General features: G+C 42.3%; 1 protein-coding gene across 1 annotated transcript; it reads right to left on the bottom strand.

The window, feature by feature from the left end:
• Positions 1-13,293: 13,293 nt before the first annotated feature.
• On the bottom strand, positions 13,294-19,268 carry LOC117846258 (uncharacterized). Its single transcript, XM_034727390.2, has 12 exons — positions 19,109-19,268; positions 18,824-18,917; positions 18,636-18,718; positions 18,065-18,140; positions 17,873-17,940; positions 17,390-17,477; positions 16,691-16,806; positions 16,495-16,578; positions 14,485-14,631; positions 14,046-14,154; positions 13,845-13,964; positions 13,294-13,652 (listed from the first exon to the last, which is right to left on the bottom strand). The coding sequence occupies exons 2-12, from the start codon at positions 18,909-18,911 to the stop codon at positions 13,579-13,581; spliced, it is 1,053 nt and encodes a 350-aa protein (XP_034583281.1). The 5' UTR covers positions 18,912-18,917; positions 19,109-19,268; the 3' UTR covers positions 13,294-13,578.
• Positions 19,269-21,712: the final 2,444 nt, after the last annotated feature.

A 21,712-nucleotide genomic window follows, 5' to 3' on the forward strand; every position in this document is an offset into this window, starting at 1 on the left:
AATATCATCATCTCTATGATTGCCTCTAGGGCATACCTCCAACAGTCTCCCACTTGCACTAGAGTCAATCTAGAAGGTACCTAATACCCATAGCTCTTACATGCGCATCATGCTTAGCCTGCGGGAGTGGTTTTGTCAACGGATCAGAAATGTTCAGATCCGTGTGTATTTGGCATATCTTGATCTCACCCCGGTTAACGAAGTCTCGAATGAGATGAAATCGCCGCATTACGTGTTTGTTCTTCTGGTGGTTCCTTGGCTCCTTTGCTTGCGCAATTGCCCCATTGTTATCACAGTAGAGATTCAATGGGCTGGACGCATTCGGGAACACACCAAGCTCAATGAGAAAATTCCTTATCCAAACACCTTCCTTCGCGGCTTCCGAAGCCGTGATGTACTCGGCTTCTGTCGTAGAATCGGCCACCGTCTCCTGCTTGGAACTCTTCCAACTAACAGCGCCACCATTCAGTGTGAACACAAATCCTGATTGTGACTTTGAATCATCTCTGTCGGTTTGGAAACTAGCATCGGTGTAACCTGTTACAACGAGCTCCTCCTGACCTCCATAGACGAGGAACATATCTTTAGTCCTTCTCAAGTACTTAAGAATGTTTTTCACCGCTGTCCAGTGACTCTCACCTGGATCAGATTGGTTTCTGCTTGTCATACTTAGCGCATATGAAACATCTGGGCGAGTACTTATCATTGCATACATGATAGATCCAATAGCCGAGGCATATGGTACTCTACTCATGCGATCCCGCTCATCAGCAGTCGAAGGACACTGAGTCTTGCTGAGATGTATGCCATGTGACATAGGCAAGAACCCTTTCTTTGCCTCTTCCATGCTGAACCGCTTCAACACTTTGTCAATGTAAGTATCTTGACTCAAACCTATAAGCCTTCTCGATCTATCTCTATAGATCTTAATGCCCAGAATATATGCCGCTTCCCCTAAGTCCTTCATCGAAAAACTATTTTTCAATGAAGTCTTTACGGACTCAAGCATAGGAATGTTATTTCCAATCAGTAATATGTCATCCACATATAAGATTAGAAATACTACAGAGCTCCCACTAACCTTCTTGTAAACACAAGACTCTTCTTCGTTCTTGGTGAAGTCAAACCCTTTGCCCACTTCATCAAAACGAATGTTCCAACTCCTAGATGCTTGCTTCAATCCATAAATGGATCTCTGAAGCTTGCATACCTTTCCAGCATTTTTCGGATCGACAAAACCCTCGGGCTGTATCATATACACGTCCTCAGCTAAGTTTCCATTCAGGAAAGCTGTCTTGACATCCATCTGCCATATCTCATAATCGAAATATGCAGCTATAGCTAGAATAATCCGAATGGACTTAAGCATCACTACGGGCGAGAAGGTCTCGTCGTAGTCAACTCCTTGAACTTGTCGAAAACCTTTTGCGACAAGTCGTGCTTTATAGATGTGAACATTTCCATCCATGTCCTTTTTCTTCTTATAGATCCACTTGCACTCTATGGCTTTAATACCATCAGGCGGGTCAACCAAGTTCCAAACTTGATTGTCTCCCATGGACTCTATTTCGGATTGCATGGCACTCTGCCATTTTTCGGAGTCTGGGTCCATCATTGCTTCTGCATATGTCGCAGGCTCATCATTGTCCAACAATAATATTTCCCGCATTTCGCGGAGCCTTGCCGACCTTCGTGGTTGTGGCGGTGCTTCTCTTGCCATGGGTATCTCAACTTGTTCTGCTACGTTAGCATCACTCATTGATTCTTGCCCGATTGGCTCATCTTGAACTTCTTCAAGATGCACTGTCTTTCCACTCTTTTCTCCTTTGAGAAACTCTTTCTCTAGGAAAACCCCGTTCCGAGCGACAAACACTTTGCCTTCTGATCGGTTGTAGAAATAATATCCCAAAGTTTCCTTTGGATATCCCACGAAAATGCACTTATCCGACTTGGGTGTGATCTTGTCCGACTGAAGTCGCTTGACAAACACTTCACATCCTCAAATCTTTAGAAAAGACAGACCAGGAACCTTTCCAGTCCATATCTCATATGGTGTCTTAACTACGGATTTAGATGGTACCCTATTTAGTGTGAAAGCTGCTGTTTCTAGAGCGTATCCCCAAAATGACAACGGTAGGTCCGACTGGCTCATCATTGATCGAACCATGTCTAACAAAGTTCGATTACGTCGCTCGGACACACCGTTTCTCTGAGGTGTTCCAGGCGGAGTAAGTTGTGGAACAATTCCGCAACTCTTTAGATGATTGCTAAACTCGTGGCTCAAATACTCGCCTCCACGATCAGATCGTAAGGCCTTAATTTTCTTGCCACACTGATTTTCAACTTCATTCTGAAATTCCTTGAACTTTTCAAAGGTCTCAGACTTGTGCCTCATCAAGTAGACATAGCCATATCTACTAAAATCATCAGTGAAAGTTATGAAGTATTGGAATCCTCCTCTAGCCGTCGTGCTCATTGGTCCGCATACATCACTATGTACGAGTTCCAACAAGTCTACTGCTCTCTCAGGAAATCCTGTGAAAGGCGTCTTGGTCATCTTGCCTAGCAAGCAAGCCTCACATGTCTCGTATGATTCAAAATCAAACGAAGTTAGAAGTCCATCAGAATGGAGCTTCTTCATGCGCTTATCACTTATATGACCCAAACGACAATGCCACAAGTAGGTAGGACTCAAATCATTAGGCCGAGGCCTTTTAGCACTTACATTACAGACAGGTGAACCATCAAGATTTAAAACAAACAATCCATTCACAATGGGTGCAAAAGCCATAAACATATTATTCTTAGAGATCACACAACCATTGTTTTCACTCGCAAATGAATAACCATCCTTCATCAAACATGAAGGAGATAAAATGTTTCGACTTAAACTAGGAACAAAATAACAATTATTCAACTCCATAATAAATCCTGACGGGAGGTGGAGTTGCATCGTCCCGACGGTCGAAGCAGCAACTCTTGCATTATTGCCCACGCGGAAATCAACTTCTCCTCTTTCCACGCTTCTACTTCTTATCATTCCCTGCATCGAATTGCAAATATGAGCAACCGATCCGGTATCAAATACCCAAGAATTAATAACTGTATCAGCGAGAAATATGTTGTCTATAACATAAACAACAAGCGTACCTGAGGTAGAAGTACTCTTACTTCCGCCGTTCTTCAACGAAGCTAGGTACTGCTTGCAGTTTCTCTTCCAGTGACCAAGTTCATGACAGTAAAAGCACTCTTTATCTGGAGCAGGTCCAGCTTTAGCCTTGGGCGGTGGGTTTGGCTTGGACGTTCCAGCCTTGCCCTTCTTCTTCCAAGAATTGCCCTTCTTCTGAAAGCTGGGCTTGTTCTGTATCGCCATCACATGGCTGGTACTAGCGCTTTTCTTCATGTCAGCCTCTGCTGTCTTGAGCATACCACACAGCTCATTCAGACCCTTCTCCGTCCCATGCATATGGTAGTTCGAGATGAAGTTCCCATAGCTGGGCGGAAGAGACGAAAGAATGAAATCAGTGGCCAACTCTTGGCCCAGTGGGAAGCCTAGCTTCTCCAACCGTTGAGTGTAACCAACCATCTTGATTACGTGTGGTCCTACTGCTGCGCCTTCTGCTAGCTTGCTCTCAACAAAGGCCTTAGACACATTGAACCTTTCAGTCCTGGCCTGTGTTTGGAACATGTCTCTAAGCGCCACGATCATATCGTGCGCCTCATGGTTTGTTTCGAACTGCATCTGCAGCTCGGGTTCCATGCAAGCAAGCATAAGGCAGCTTACTTCGAGGTTAGCATCACATGCTTTCTTGTAAGCATTCTTAGCAGCAGCGGGTGCATCCTCAGCAGGTTCTTCTGGTAGTGGGTTGTCTAGAACATCTTCCTTTTTCTCAGCCCTGAGAACAATTCTCAGGTTACGGATCCAATCCGAGTAGTTTGTTCCATTCAACTTGTCCTTCTCAAGGACCGAACGCAAAGCAAACGATGTGGTGGTGTTGCTAGGTGCCATTTAATCTACAACAAAAGTAATGCAAAATACACTAAGACAAACGTATCCATGATAGAGCAAATTACATTAAACTATTTTAACAGAATCTACTCCCACTAAAATCAATATCCCTCTATTGAAACTTAGTGATTCAGGATCCACAACTAACAAGTCCACTAGTGAGCTTTAGCATCACCGCTAGCAAACGAGGTAGATCGGTAAGCAACTTTTGCTAATCATATCACATATGACTCCTGTTGTTGGGTGACATCTCCATGTCTCGGCGCCCAACCTTTATGCCCCAAGGTCCTTAACCGTTAAGATGACCTCGTTAAGCAAACCAACCCTTATGCGTGTAAGTGTCCGACACAAACCCGTCTAGTCAAGGAAAACTAGTGGCACCCTAATTTCATAGACCCACCACTAATTGTACAAGACATGGGACAGTGCAAGTTTTAGTTGGGAGGGCATACTAACTTAAACTTTGTGAGGGATCGTTCTACTTCTAACATCACAGCATGCAGAAAGTAAAACATAAACAGAATAGCTTTCACACAGTTGTGACACAGTATGGCCCGTTTTTCTTATGGTGATCTCCATCTCCATAGAACCTGTTCACCATGGTGATCTCCATCTCCATGTTCCATGTGCGCCATCCTCCTGGTGATGAGTCCTCCAAGAACTAGAGCATGCTATTACGCCTAATAGCTAGTAAAGAATCTAGTAATGAAGATTACATAGTTGCTTGGATCATCACAGATTGGTACGCAGACCATTAATTACAATAAAGTGACAACACATATGGCTCTTGCCGTGTTGCCGTACGCGCGACACGCAGGTCACGAATGAGTTACACACATGCATCACATACACAAGGGGGCCATACTGATCACAAGATACATGCATACATCCTGCAAAATAGAGTTAGGCGTCCTAACGTTCCAAACTTCGGAGGCCCGAAACTCCATCTTCCAAGCCGAATTTGGCAAATCTAATTTCGCCGAAAACGGCAAAGCGGTTGAAATTCATGTGTAACTTTTTCTGTAGATCAATTTTCGTATAGAAATCGCCTCGATCCGAGATCGTACCGAAAAGTTACGGCTGATTTACCGAAGCATACGCATACGGCAAAATCCCGACCCCGGCAGTAGATCCTATCTACTATTGCACATCTAATGCGCCTGGCGAATGACCCTGGATCTCGATTTGACCAATCATATTGATCTTCCCTTACTGCAATTGGATTTACGTGTATCACTTAACTCCGATGGCGGAAACCGACCGGTAGGAGTATGTCGTTACACTACCATTACAGCAAGGGCACGAAATCAGGACATAGATCAAACAGAGAACTCGCATATCTCCATATGCACACATCCCGAATCCAAAACTAAGCAGCTACGGCTCTTGATACCACTGTTGGGATACGAGGTAGGCTACACTAGCGCAAAACAAAATTTTCTACCGCGTATAACCAGGAAGAACTGTCGTATAAGGATCACGGGATTACCACTCGACGCACTACTGGTGCGGAAGATGTAGATATGCGTCGGTGCAGTGAAGACGATCACGTAGTCGTACGTAGTCGATCACGTGCAGCAGCTCCTCAGCAGCTCGTCCACGTGCACAGCAAGATCGCCTCCGGTACCGCGGCTCGTCGTCGGCTCGTCGTAGCTCGTCGGCGGCTCGTCCAAGTGCTGCAGGCGCAACACCTCCAAGGTATCCACACGTGCAGGGAGGAAGCGTCGCAAGCCGGATTGCTAGATCCGCGAGTTGCAACAGGCGAGGGCGTGGGAGGCGCGGCAAGAGTGTTCAGCCAAAAGGTGTCCACCCTAGGGCGCCCCCACCCCTCTATTTATAGAGGTTCCTGATGGGCCTCTGGATCCGAGGCCCATTAGTACTCCTAAACCTAATCCAACTCGGATCAGATCCGAATTGGGCTTCCAGCCCCTTAAGTGTGTGACCCTATAGGTTCGGATACGTATAGACATGGCCCGAGTACTCCTACTCGGCCCAATAGTCGGTAGCGGCCTCTAGCAAGACGTGCCAACTCCTATACGCACACGAAGATCATATCAGACGAACCATCACAACATAATATACATGCTATTCCCTTTGCCTCACGATATTTGGTCTAGCTTCAAGCCGACCGCTCTTTCTCGATCCTGTGATTCGGAATCCCTTTGTAGGTTAACTCTTAACCGTACGTAGCATGGCCATGCATTTTCGGATCCGATCACTCGAGGGGCCCAGAGATATCACTCTCAATCAGAGAGGGGCAAATCCCATCTTGATTGACCATGTCTCATAGCATGCTTCTTGACAAACCCGAAAACTACCTTTATAACTACCCTGTTACGGCGTAGCGTTTGATAGCCCCTAAGTAGGTCGATCCACATCTAGAATACATGCGACAATCTCAGGTCTAAGGACAAAGCGTATATGTTGTTTAAAGAGAGAACTACTTCTCGTGTTGGGTCAGTCCTAACACATGTCTCCACATGTGTCCACATTATTAGTTCAACATCTCCATGTCCATGACTTTGTGAAACATAGTCATCAACTAATACATGTGCTAGTCTAATATTCATGTGTGTCCTCACATGAACTCCGACTAGAGACAACTTTAGAATAACCATACAAGTAAAGAGTTTCACATACAATTCACATAATTGCAAATCAATTCAAGTAGCCTTTAATGGATATTCAATGAACACAATATACAAATCATGGATACAAATGGAATATCATCATCTCTATGATTGCCTCTAGGGCATACCTCCAACAGCAAGTGCGGTCATAGTACGGTAGAGGCCGGGATTATGGAGCATTGCATGCCAAAGGCAGTTGGCCCTGACACGTGCCTAAGCGATTGATGGGGATGGCTGACAAATGAAGCGACCCCTCGTGGTGCGCGGATATTGTGAGATTAGGTTCGTCATGCATGGTTAATAAACTCAAATCGATTCGTCTGCCTCTCACAGTTTGGGACTACTTGATCGCTATTCTGCACTGAGTAAAGATGGAACATGATGATGATATTAATCTTGGTGTTTGTTCTTTAATTGCTTGGAAACTATGCTTGCTTAGTATAAGTTGCTAATCTAGATTGGTTAAAGAACGTAGAACTTAAGCTAAAATATTGAAAGTAAGGACCGACTATAGACGCTTTTGGCAAAGCAAACCCAAAGCGAGAAAGCCTTGCATGTCTAGGTTTTGGTGAAAATAGTTACCACCCGACGGGTCAGTCTTGCTGCGTATTAGTTGCTCAGCCTTGTTGTGGCTTAACTTTTCAAGTGATGTTAATAGTTTGGCTGCTGGCACCACTTGGCCTACCCAGCTCCCTCCGGACTGGACAGTTGAGTGAGACCCCTCCTCGGACGGTGAGGGTAGGGATTATTGATGTCATGATCGGCTTCGTCATGATATCGTGTATCGATGTTTAGCTTCCGCTTGTTTTATTTTGTCTGTTCAAACCGTACAAACTTGTTTGAATTTCAAAAACTCTGATGTAATAATTTGTTGAACTAAGTTCATGTGATGGGAATGTTGTAATCTCTGTGCTACTCACCTTCGTGTGATCAATGCTTCTCGATCCTGTGTAAGTGGTTCATCGGATGAAATCCGACGGTCGACCAAGTTGACTTGCTTAAACTGCATAATCGCGTGTCAGGCGACTTAAGTGCATTTTAGTCAGGTTAATTTGGGCGGTTCCGCCACAATATGTCTCTCACCTTGTGCAGTTCTTGTTCTTTTAGTTTCAAAGAAAGATGGGTCATGGAGAATGTGTGTTAGTTGCCAAGCCATTAATAACATCACCATAAGGTATGGGCATCCCATACCTAGGCTTGATGACATGCTTGATGGGCTTAGTGGTGCTATCATTTTCACAAAAATTGATTTGAGAAGTGGCTATCACCAAATTCGAATGAGAGAAGGTGATGGATGGAAAACAACCTTCAAAACTAAGTTTGGGTTGTATGAATGGTTGGTGATGCCTTTTGGATTGAGCAATGCACCTAGTACTTTCATGAGATTGATGAATCATATGCTTAGAGCTTTCATTGGCAAGTTTGTTGTGGTTTATTTTGACGATATCTTGATTCACAGCAAGTCTCTTGATGAACATGTTGAACATATAAAATGTGTGCTTGCTGTTTTGAGAAAGGATTGCATGTATGCTAACCTTGCCAAGTGCACCTTTTGCACTAACAAGGTAGTCTTTCTTGACTTTGTTGTTTTAGCTCAAGGCATGGAGGTTGATGAAGAAAAGATTCAAGCTGTTCATGAATGGTTGCCTCTACAAAATGTGAGCCAAGTGCGGAGCTTCCTTGGACTTGCCGACTTCTACCATCGGTTTGTGAAAGATTTCAGTACCATTGCTGCCCCAATCAATGAGTTGACAAAGAAGGAAGTACCATTCTAGTGGGTGCAGCACAAGAGAAGGCATTTGAAGAGCTCAAAATGAAGTTGACAATAGCCCCACTTCTTGTAGTTCCAGATTTTTGTAAGACCTTTGATATTGAATGTGATGCAAGTGGTGTAGGGATTGGAGGCGTGCTCATGCAAGAAGGGAGGCCTATTGCATACTTCAGTGAAAAGCTAAGTGGTCCAACTCTCAATTATTTAGTTTATGACAAAGAACTTTATGCTCTTATGAGGAGTTTGGAAACTTGGCAACATTGCCTTTTGCCTAAAGAATTTGTGATACATTCAGACTATAAATCTTTGAAACATCTTAAGGGTCAACTAAAACTAAACAAAAGACATGCTAAATGGAGTGAGTTCATTGAATCTTTTCCTTACATTGTCAAGTACAAGAAAGGGAAGGAAAATGTTGTTGATGATGCTTTATCACGACGCCATACTTTGCTTTCTCAACTTGATGCTAAAATTCTTGGTTTGGAAAGTGTCAAACTGAACCGTTTTCTAAATGTTGTGATGGCAAGGGCTGGGAAAAATTCCATTTTCATGAAGAATTTTTGTTTTGAGCTAACAAACTATGCATTCCAGATTGTTCTATTCATCCTTTGCTGTTGCAGGAAGCTGATGCCGGAGGATTAATAGGCCACTTTGGTGCCAAGAAAATGGAACAAGTCCTGGCTAATCACTTCTTTTGGCCTAAGATGAGAAGAGATGTGGAGAGATACATCCTACGCTGTGTAACCTTCCACAAAGCTAAGTCACGCTTGAACCCTCATGGTTTATACACCCCTTTGCCTATTCCTAGTATGCCATGGGAAGATATTTCTATGGACTTTGTTCTTGGTTTAACTCAAATAAAGAGGGGGAGGGATTCAATCTTTGTTGTGGTTGATCGCTTTAGCAAAATGGCTCATTTCATTCCTTGTCATAAGAGTGATGATGCTTCACACATTGCTGAATTGTTTTTCAAGAAAATTGTGCGTCAACATGATGTGCCATGAACCATTGTGTCTGATCATGATACAAATTTTTGAGCTACTTTTGGAAGACCTTGTGGGAAAAATTTGGGACAAGATTGTTATTCTCCACAACGTGTCATCCGCAAACTGATGGACAAACCAAAGGCGTGAACCGCACCTTGTCTACATTGTTACGGGCTGTTCTCAAGAATAACTTGAAGCTTTGGGAAGAAAGCTTACCTCATGTGGAATTTGCATACAATAGCTTGGTACACTCAACCATAAAATTTTGTCCATTTGAGATTGTATATGGTTTCAAACCTACTGCTCCCATCGATCTTTTGCCTTTGCCTATGCAGGAACGTGTCAGAACTTTGATGCAAGCAAGCGTGCTGAATTTGTCAAGAAAATACATGATCAAGCAAGAGTCAACATTGAGAAGATGACCAAGCAATATGAGCAGCATGCCAACAAGGGTCGCAAGAAGATGTTTGAACAAGGAGACTTGGTCTGGGTGCACCTACGCAAGGATCGCTTCCCCGACCAATACAAGAGCAAGTTGCAGCCACGTGCTGATGGACCATTTAAAGTGCTTCAAAAGATCCATGATAATACCTATGAAATTGATCTTCCAAGTACATATGGTGTCAGTACAAGTTTCAACATCGCCGATATTTCTTCGTTCTTTGGATGGGAAGAGTCGAGGACGACTCTTTTTCAAGAGGGGGGATGATGTGGACATCCCACCGGTTACACAAGACCACGCATAGGGTACACAAGCTCATGTGTATGAAGGATTAATTACATGAAGCCGTGCTAAAAAACTCCAACAAGAGGTACATGTTTTCCTAGCTGAAATTAACTTTAACATACGTGCGAATTTTATACAACCTAAATCCTTTACATTGGTTGTGATTAGGTATACACATGAAGAGGAGGATACTGCACTACATGGAGATGAAATGTAACAATCAGATCAAACCACAAGAAACGGACTAGCAAGGAATGTTTGGATACGAGCGGACCAACCTAATGAAGCAAAATGTCAAGATTTCCCGTTTTGATCTGTTCGGACCTGCATAATGAATCAAACATAACTCTTTGTTCCCGATAGATCTGGAGGTGCTTCAATACTTGATGGAACGGATTTGAAGTCTAATTTCCAATACAACAAACCGCATGACCATTGGACTTCCCAATAAGGAGTTATGATTGATTTAGTGAAGACTGCAGAGAAGCTGATAAGACGCGTGGGATTTGAAGAGCACATCGGGAATGCTTCACCACTTGACCTTCCACCTTCCAACGTGGAGAGTTCAATTCATAACTAACTAGGAGGGTTGTTCCTTGTGTAAATAACCCCTACGTACTACTGGAAAAATAAGTTGAATTTTGATGAATAGATAACCACGTATGGTTTTGCAGCCAAGATGCTGAGTGCCTTGCACACCCCTGTTCTTCTCTGTTCTTCTGAAGATCTCTCTGAGGTCCCCTAGTTCGTGCTCCATGGCTTCCAGTTAGGCTGCACCGTTTTGTGTGGATTAGTCCTGGATTGTGGTTCTGCGGTCATTCGGTGATCGAGTCGAAGTCTTCGAGGTTTCGGTGCCTCTCACCCTGTCGCTTGGTCGCATCCACCCCGGATCATGGTTTTGTGCTCGTTTGGAGATCGAGTCGGAGTTCTCTTTGGTGCCTCTCTGTGCACTACTTGATCGCATCCAGCCTTTGCCGGGTATAAAGCTATTTATCCGCTATTTTCAGCAAGTTATCTGTCAAGAAGATCTGGCCATCCCAAGAATCTTTCTTGTAACAGTCCCTATCAGATGCGCACCCTCTTCATCCACTCATCACGCTGCAGCTTAATCAACACAAATTGCTTTACCAATGAGACCTGCTTCTTGATCAGCCATCCACCTTTTTTGTCACCGACATAGATCTGCACGACATGCCCCTTACTGGCCACAAGGCACCACTATTGGGGGGCGTTTGGATCTTTAATCCTGACTAAAATTTATGTCACATCGAATATTCGGAGGCTAATTAGGAGGATTAAACATGAGCTAATTATCAAACTAATTACACAGATGGAGGCTAATTCACGAGACGAATCTATTAAGCCTAATTAATTCATCATTAGCACATGTTTACTGTAGCATCACATTGTCAAATCATGGACTAATTAGACTTAATAGATTCGTCTCGCAAATTAGTCTCCGTCCATATAATTAGTTTTGTAGTTAGCCTATATTTAATACTCCTAATTAGTATCTAAACATTCGATGTGACAGGAATTTTAGGAGTTGCTAAAGAAACAAACACCCCCTTAGAGAACCTTGTTTTAGCACCCGTTCGTTCCAAAACCTCTTTAGTCTTGGTTTAAGAAGCTGTACCCCAAACCGAGACTAAAGGGGTAGGGTATTAGTACCGGGTGTTGTGTTCTTCATTTTACAAACTGTGATATTTAGCTTTATTATCACAGACCCTTATATAAACAATAAATTAAAGTGAATGCTCAAATTTGAGAAGTAACCAGCTAGCATGCTGGAGTGTCAGCTACTGCTGGTGTACTGTATATATGTTGGTTCATGAAGTTGAATATGTCCATCTTAAATTCAATTTATATCACTTCATCTATACTTCCTCCGTCCCAAATTACTCTTCGTTTTAACTTTTCTAGGTGATTAGTTTTTTATATGCATCTAGATATACGGTATGTCTAGATATATAGCAAATGCTATGTACATAGAAAAGTCAAAATATTTGGGACGGAGGGAGTACATCTCAGTCTCTTCATGTATCACCCATCCATTCGCTTCAGTCTCTTGTTATTCCATAGTTAGGCTCTCGTCATGTTGCACCTTGGCATGCATATCCACATGGATTAAGAATGGCGGGCATCAGGACAACGTTAGAAACACCTTTGTGCAGCGAGCTCTCCTGTATGAACCGGTGCGTTGCTTCACAGCAATATCGATCGTTCACAGAGCCTTGGAATCTAGAGGAACTCTCCAGTCTCCCCTGCCGAAGAGCCTGAGGAAGAGTCCGAGGAACTCTCCCCTCCGGCGCCGACTTGTTGGCGTTCTTGGCCTCCTCGGCCATTTGATCCCACTGCCTTTCCAACAGCTCGACCACAACCACAAGGATTGTGGCAGCGCAGCGCATTGGCACACCACACACCGAGGGAGGAAAGAAACAGAGACGTTGACAGCAGAAAAGCAACCGTGCGGTTGCTAGTACATTGTACAAGCCACCCTCTCTTTCGCTTGCACTTGTTACTGAATTTAGTACAAGCCAAGAACACTGTTTAAAACAAGACGGATTATTCGACAGTAAACTTAGGGGGTGTTTGGATACGAGGTACTAAACTTTAGGAGGGTCACATTGGATGTTCGGATGCTAATTAGAAGAACTAAACATGAGCTAATTATAAAACTAACTGCAGAATCCCTATACTAATTCACGAGACAAATCTATTAAGCCTAATTAATCCATCATTAGCAAATGGTTACTGTAGCACCACATTGTCAAATCATGGACTAATTAGGCTTAATAGATTCGTCTCGCGAATTAGACTCTATCTGTGCAATTAGTTTTGTAATTAGACTATATTTAATACTTCTAATTAATATCTAAACATCCGATGTGACAGGTAGGAGTGTGTTGCCAAATAGGGCCTTATTCTCCTCTTCACTCCTGTCACAGATACAATATTGCCAAGAAAAGGCACTTCTGATGCAGTGGGAGGTTATGGACTTAATGCAAGTAGCCCACAGACTGTAACGAACCATAATGGACCAAAGTTAGCAGCGGCTTCATGCAAGTCTCGAGGAGTACGTCACACAAATCATCATCATTCAGCCCATCCCTGTAAGCGCGTATGTATTTTCGCACATTGAAACTACATGTTTGCATTGATTTTCGCAGTAGAAAAAAAAAACTTTGGATATATACTGGAGCCATGTTTTGTCTTGTACATGATTACAAACGACATGATCTCGTTGGTAGATGACAAAACTGTAGTCCATGGACTTTTAGCACGCAATTGATGATAAAAAAAACTAACGACATATTTTACGTTAACCATGCATGGAGCAAATAAACATGTAAACCAACATGGCTTGACCAGTTAGCTGGGGCAAGATGATCTATAACTGGCTTGACTAGCAACAAGTAACCACGGTTTCCCTTCGTCTACCATGAAATTCACAATTACCGCAGCACGCTTCTGGTCTTTGAGTTGGTGACGGACTCGATAAGCCGGTACATCCATCGGTCAAGCATTCCTATATAACAAAAGTTGGCAAGAGTATTGAAACAAGCAATGAATCACAACAATGAACTATTGCTGTTTTCTTTTTTCAAGTTCTGTTTTGTCAGTACCACCTTGCATGCAACTAATGTTATCAGTGAATCCAAGTCTGGAAAATGCATGACACGCATAAGATAAAACATAGAATCATAAGGTGGATGTAAACCTGTCATGGCAAATGTGCCGCCAAGAACCGCACATAGACGAGTTAGGAAATGAAGGAAGTTCCGTCTTTCCTCTTTGATGGTGACCGTAATTGGTGATAGATCATAAAGGAAGTAAACAGCTGCAGGGCAAACGAAAACAGATTAGCTTTCAAAAGGGATGAACATACACGCTTGCTTGAAGGGTGAAATGAAACAGTTACCTGGCCAAGCCCTGTCAGTTGGGCGAATGGGAAGAAAATACTCCGTGACAGAAAACTGATTTGTTGGCAATACTTTCTTTGAGAGATATCTATACTCAGTTGGAACAACCTGCATATCAATTGGGCAAACAGATGAGAGCACTTTCTCACAAGCTATTACAAATCGTAGAAGAAAATGAACTAGAGAATATTCACTCTGCAAATCTTCTGGTTTACTTGATAAGATCAACTTAACCAAATTGATATAGGCTTGCTGGAAATGGGAAATAACACTTTTTCATTGGCCCCCAGTGATGATCTTGTATAATAATGCAAATGTGAATATTTACAGCACTATCAAAATCTCTTCAGGCATTCTTTGCTATATTCCCTAATGTTGACACTTGGAAGCTGCTTCGTGCACATGCTTGATTGCAAAGGCAGATGAATGACAACTCACCTTGATATAGTACTTGAAAGTTCCACTTGTGTCATGAAGTTTCCTCGTGGTTTCATCCAGTGGATTATGAATTCCTGGATACTTAGGGCCAAAGGACAGATCGTGAATAACATGACTAACATTCACATGGCTTGACCCTTCAAAAATCTGTATGAAAATTACAAATATTAGTAAATTATATTAAAGCTCAGTTCAAAAAATGTACTAATAAAGGCAATGGATGTACAAATTGCACAACGGCCCTCTGTTAATGGGTTAGGTGAGAAAGAAAAGTTGCTTGTTTACATCAAAACCGACAATAACAGTGATTTCATTCATCCATTGGAAACTATTAATATCCATAGAAGTCAACAGACCTCACGGAAAAAAAAACAATGTTTCTAATTTGTAAAAATGGCTGCTGCAAAGTAGCATGGGCCCGACAGCGTCAAAAGGAACCAGCCAAGCCGTGCCTCAACCTCATTCCTTTGCCCTGAAGGCACAATGGATCTATGTGTGCACTTGCAAAATTGATTTGCTGTATCGATCTGCTAGTTGGCTTGCAATTGGTTTGTCATATGGATGTGCTAGTTCGCTCTAATTAATCGAAGGCAATTAATTTGAGTTTGAGGTGGTCCAGGGCTTAGAAGAAGCGCTAATATAATTAGTCATGTAATTCTAATGTAATTTGGACTTGATATGTAGTTTCAGCCCTAATATTTAGTTGGAAGATCTAGGTCATGTATTTTTTTTATTTGTTCTGTTCCTCATTTATTTGATGGTATTCTGATTCTTGGTATTTTGTAGACATTTTGTAACCACAACAGCAACATAGCCTTTCAGTCCCAAGCAAGTTGGGGTAGGCTAAAATAGTGTGTCAACATTGCCTTATGCTTGTGTTTAGGGGTGGCTGACGAGCCAGCTTGGCTCGTTAAGGCTCGGCTCGTTATGGCTCGTTTGATAACGAGCTAGCTTGGCTCGGGTCATTAAGGTTGACAAGCTAAAAATCAAGTTTGGCTCGGTTCGTTTGAAAGTTCGAGCCGGCTCGTTTGGCTCATGAGCCTAGCATTGTTGAACATTAATGTTATGATCAAAGATGATATTAACCAATATATGATAATTTATGTATGCTAACAATATTTAAAAGTTTAATTTATGATGATATTATGGAATAAATAACATAAGTCAACAAATTAGGATAATACAGATGTTTGGAGACTCGAAATAGACTTAATTAGCGCTAGATTTGACTTACAAGTTGAACAACAAGTTTATTTTAACCAAATAATAGTAATACAACTATATTTGTAAAAAAATATTTTTGATATTTTCATCTTTATCGAGCCTAATGAGCTTATCGAACATCTCACGGGCTGACTCATTAAGAAAACGAGCTGAAATTAAGGCTTGGCTCAGTTCGTTTAAAGGTCGACCCGAGCTGAACCGAGCCAAACATATGAACGAGCTGAGTCAGTTCACGAACCTCGAGCTTTTTTGCCAGCCCTACTTTTGTTCATGAAGCAAATGAGCTATTATCAGCTTTAAGGGCATAGAGCTTTAAGGGCATTCAACAAGAAAAGATCAGGATTGCCAAACACCCAGCTTCTATAGACAGCAGATTTTCCAGGCAGCAGCTTCTCAGGAAATCCTGATTTTTTTCAGAAAATTGATTCTCAGGAAAGCTATACCAAAAAGGGCCGAAGAAGCATGAAATGAATCCTAATATCTGCCAGCTGTTGATGATGCTTCAAGCTTTGAGCACCAAGTAGGAAAACTAAATACTGACAGGGTTTGACACCATGTACTTAGCCACTGAAGAGATGTTTTGGTAGGAACCCAAATGACATCTTATGAAGGAAACCTAATGACCCCTATTTCAGTATTTCTCACATTACAATATAAATGAGCATTTTTAGAAGCATAGACTTTTATCCGATAGACCTCTCAATTACAGAAGGTACGCATACTTCAGAACCAAAATGTGCAAAGGGTAGAAAAGTCATACGATATCTGCAGTTTTAGATTACTGACCTTTTCAGCAACAAAAATGTTCAAACCATGCACTGAGATATGGAAGTTACCAGCAACCCTCTGCACATCTAACATCCCATAGACCTGTGGAAATTGAGGAAGCAGTTTCATTAGCAACACCAGAAAATGTAATTCATGATCACAACCTGAAAAACTATTCTGTAAACAAATGGGAACATGTGGATGAATAACTTACTCGACACCCTTCACCATTTTCCAGCGCTTGTTTGACACTCTTCACCATTTTCTCTGCATCTTCATTGAAGGTGGGCTCATGCTTCTTTTGTTCATCGTGATGCTCATGGCCATGGTCTGTTTTAAACTTCTAATAAGCAAATTATGAAGAACTATTCTAACCAAAGCATATTGGTCAATCAGATGGAACATTCAAACTAAATCATGCCCAACAACAGATGGGATATTCTAACTCAAACATCTTTGGTCAATCAGTTTAGTCATCATTGTTGTATTGACATTTTCCCATGATAATCAAGACTCAGAGAATTTGCTTCTCTTTCAATTATAGATTACTTAAAAAGTATTGTGTTCTCTTTTTTCTTTTGGAAAAGGAAACAGCTAAGATACTATATGATTTTGAGCTAAATATATATAGGGCTGAGTTGGATTGTGAAGGGAGCATAAGGGCCATGATCTATTACCACCTCTAGCTAGGAGTTCCAGCTAACGAAGAGGTAGGTCAGTTCAAGCCTGAATGGCTAGGGTACCGAACACCACCACCTGCTAACTATATTTACAACAGCATAATATACTTTCCTACATTGAATAAAATAAGAAAAGGACACACATACTGCAGATAAAATTCTTTCATATGGCAATTGACATGATTCCATGCTAAACTAGTTTTTTTCCTTTGTAGGGAGGAAGAAGAGTATACCATGATCATGATGAGCCCCATGTCCCTTTTCAACTAGGTCAGACAAGTACTCTGTACCAATGATATGGCCATATCTATCCAAGCGAAGCTGTATTAAGCAGATAAAGAGAGAAAACATTAGACATAAGAGCAAGGCAATTATAGCATTTTTACAAAATATGAAACAAATTTTGCAGGGAAATACTAAACATAGGAATACATATGAAAAATATTGTTTACGCTGCAGCAAGATACAAATCAGAGCTGGTAAAGTACATGTTTCTGCAGTTCTACATTAACACATGAAAAACAACTAACCAGCCTAATCTATTGTCTTCTGGCTTCTGACAAATGAGGATATGCACTTATCACTTACTAATACTCACACATGTTGTAATGTTTCTTCATCACAACTCATAAGCAACGGTAACAATAAATGTTGCCACTGTATTAAAATGCTAGAACACAAACCGGAAGGAACAAAATTTTGAACAGAGATCTTACCTTCCAAATATTTGTATGCAAATCAACTTCATGTTTCCCAGACATGTCAATCGCATCCACACTCAATACTAAACAAACAAGAGTCAGAGAAAGATGTTTCAAAATCATGAAACTTCCTTTCAAATAAAAAGTCATGAAACAGTTTGTTCAATAATTCCCAAATAAGGACTTGCAACAAACTTAATAACCGACCTTCACATGGCAAAGAAGGAAATGACATATTTATATGGATTGGTAGAGTTTCTCCTCGTTTCAGATCTACAGACATCTGCAGACAGTATCAACTGGTGAAGGATTCATCGTACAGATACTGGCAAGGATCAACTCATGAAAATAAAATTAAACCACAGAAGATGAATGTAGCAGAATCTCATAATGATAATTACAGATTATTACAACAATCAGAAGACATCTCAGTTGTTCAGCAACGTAATTGGTTTATAATTTACGTTTCGTATTCAAAGACAAGTTTGTCATCACAAGAATTCTTTGATCAGATTGGTGCTTTGATGCTTGAACTAAAACCCCACAAGCCAGCTAGAATGGTCTTCAAAAGATATGGCATTATTTACTTTGTTGAGTTGGTTTACATTTTTCTAAATAAAATAAAAGAGGATAAACTCCTATTTTTTACAGGCATATTCACAGTGCCGAGAAAAGAACTTAAGAGTTATTTGAAGGGAAAACGAAATGACCTACACAAATATTACAGAAAAGTTCGATAGAAATCGACCACAAACACAGAAGCTGTGACCAATCATACCTGGTGCACGGTGTAGGTGGTAAGATAAAACTGCAGCTCATGCACGAACAATGTAAACATTATAATTAGCCCAAGAATTGTCACTGCCAAGATATCAATGGTGGCACAAGTTAAGATAAAAATCCCAAACATACGCCGCAGCATCCACTTGCAACAACCGCAAAAGAATAGGGTCCCATAGTCCATACCAATAGCACCGGAGTAAGTCTTCTTCAACAAGTGCTCCTCGGCGTGCGGAAACGCATTGAGGCTCTTTAGGGACGGTATCCTCGCCATCTTCAGCTGCCATAGAACACACCAACCTCGTCAAGACTACACATCAATGGTGGCACAAGATAATTTTTGCAAAAAAACAAAATCGAAATTCAGACAGTAAATACGTGGTCAGATCCTAATACAAATAGCAGACATCAGGGTTTTGGTGTTCGATTTCGCACAGAAAGAAGGGAAGGGAAGGGAATAGGCGCGCATACCTGTCGGATGCTTGTCGCCGGCGAAGCGCCGGACGAAGATCTGGCAAAGGGTGGCCGCTCGCCCTGTCGTCGCCGGCTCGCGGGACGCGGCTAGGAAAGAAAGGGGCGAGAGGAGCGGAGACCGGAGAGAGACGAAGGAAAACAGCGAAAGAGAAGGACCGCGCAATTGGGGCCGTCGTGGGCTGGAACTGGAAGGCAGAGGAGGTATTCAGCCCATTTGGCTGGAAGGCAGCGGAGCCCATGAATCTGAAACATCGGAATTTTTTTATTTTTATATTTTTTTTACGATTTTGTAGAAATAAATAATCTATCGAAAAATTTGCAGAAATAGACCTCTACTGGCGGTAACGGGATACCGCCGTCTCAACCGGTGGTAAGCGAAGGGCGGTAGCTTTCCGCGTCCGCCACGTCAGTGAGGAAACCCGCTTACTGCCCTTTGATCCGGCGGGCTGCACATGGTTTCCAGCGGTGCGGGGGACGAGACTGCTACCACTAGATGGAACGGCGGTATCAAGTTGCTGCCGGAGGATCTGGCGATAGCAGGCCCTGCTAGTTCAAACGGCGGGAGCGGGAAAGCTACCGCCAAATGAGACGGCGGTAGCTCCCCTGCCTCTTTAAAACCCGCGGGCGGCCCAGATGCACGTCGCACGCCATTTGCTTCCGCCGGCACCCAAAACCACCGAGCCAGAGCGAGCGCATGCGAGAGAAGTGGAAGGGAGGGAGGGTCTAGGAGAGAAGAAGGGAGGGAGGGAGGAGGAGAGAAAGTAGTTGTTTTAGGGGTAGTTGAAATTATTAGATTTAGTTAAAATTTTTGTTCATGTCGTGTATATTGATCGGGTGTTTAGAGTTAGTTAAATTTAGTAATATTCAGTAATTGCCTATATTAATATCGTGTATATTGACCGGGTAAAATAAAATGAATTTGTTCATAATTTTAAATAATTTTAAAATTGTTATCATTGGCGATGCTCGAGTTCGATGTTTGTACCATATATTGAAATGTAGGTGTTGTTGGAGTTACTTAAATTAAGTACATGAGAGTAATTTCCACTGTTCATGTCATGTATATTGGCAGGCATGTCGGAAAGTTTATTTTTTCAAGTGTTCTATAGTCGGGGGGAGGTTAGATATGGTCTAGAAGGGGTAGATTTTTTCTGAATTTCAGTCGTTCTGCAAAAATTTATCAAGAGCAGGAGAGAGGACTTGGGTTTATAGAGATCAAGTGGAGCTGTTTGTTAGGGCTGTAGTGAGAAGACAGCCTGACGTAAACTTTTGGGAGCTGATCCCACTTGAAGGAATCCAGAACTACCGGACCTATGTAAATGGTTGCACTAAGCACGGTTTACTGCTCATATTGTTTATTGAAGTGTTCAGGAAGGTTGGGTCTAGCAGTCAGATGGAAGAAGAAGTAGGAGGTGTTGAAGTTACAGCCGAGGAAGGTGTGGAGAGTACTGATGGGCAAAATGAAGAAGATAATGAAGATGGGGCAGAAGAGGAAGATGCAGAGAATGATGTTGCAACCCGTGAACCAAATGGGGAGGCTGATGAGAGGGAAGACATCCCTGGCTTAGTTGAGCAGGTGGAGAGGGAAGGAGAAGAGCCAAATGTTTGCTGGATGAATTGGAAGGAACACACCGCAACCTCACTACTGATTCTGTTGCTCAATACATGTATCCTTAGATAGTAGAGAATCCCATCTTTGAGCCCAAGTCGATTGTTTGTTTGTGCCATGGAGGAGAAGTTTAAGTACAAGATTAGCTACCACAAATCTTACCGAGCCAAGCAGAAGGTGCTAGAGATGAAGTGGGGTGCGTACGAAGCATCGTATGACAAACTCCCTCTCTTGTTGCACACCATATGCTAAAGGACCCTAGGAAGCTACTACGACCTGAAAGTCTATCCATGTGCTCAATTTACAGGCAAACACGTCCTGCAGTGGTCATTCTTAGCCTTGGGTCCTTGCATTGAGGCTTTTCAATAATGTTGCCCAGTCATTTGCATTTATGGCACATTTTTGACTGGAAGGTATAAAGGTCCAATCTTGACAGTTATTGGGTCCGACGGTAACAATCAGGTGTTGCTGCTGGCGATCGCCTTTGTGGAGAAGGTGTGTGGAGATAGTTGGTATTGGTTCCTGGAGAGGGTGAAGCAGATGATTGTGAAGGACGTGGAGGGTGTTTGTCTAATTCATAATTGGCACAAAGGTATTCTACAAACAATTGAAGACCTACAGAATGGCAGTGTGGAGCGTTTTAGGGACATGAAGAGTAGGTGGTGCGTGAGGCATATGGGGGAAACTTCCATAGTCAATTCAAGAACAAGACCCTTATGAAAATATTCAAACGGCTATGTACCCAGAATCAGGAGAGGAAATTCAATCTATTGTAGAAGAAACTTGATGAGCTTACAAAGAAACAATCCGAAGAGCTAGGCAAGAGGCTGGTAAACAGCGAGGCCGACCACCCTATGTCTCTGGAGGACGTCAGACTAGATGGTCCAAATGTCAGGTGAAGATGGGTTAGGCCATCAAGAGCTTCTCATAGTGGATTGAGCATGAGCCGAAAGAAAAGTGGGCATTACTCTATGACGAGGGAGGTGCTAGGT

This window comes from Setaria viridis, chromosome 2, assembly GCF_005286985.2.
Source record: "Setaria viridis chromosome 2, Setaria_viridis_v4.0, whole genome shotgun sequence".
Classification (NCBI taxonomy): domain Eukaryota; kingdom Viridiplantae; phylum Streptophyta; class Magnoliopsida; order Poales; family Poaceae; genus Setaria; species Setaria viridis.

Bases quoted from the DNA above. Each gene is read 5' to 3' on its own strand.
- LOC117846258 (XM_034727390.2), bottom strand. From the start codon at position 18,911: ATGGCGAGGATACCGTCCCTAAAGAGCCTCAATGCGTTTCCGCACGCC. The intron at 16,807-17,389 runs GTATACTCTTCT...AGTTTAAAACAG, and splicing joins TGGGGCTCATCATGATCATG to ACCATGGCCATGAGCATCAC. The intron at 13,653-13,844 runs GTTTACATCCAC...TTTGTTATATAG, and splicing joins CGGCACATTTGCCATGACAG to GAATGCTTGACCGATGGATG.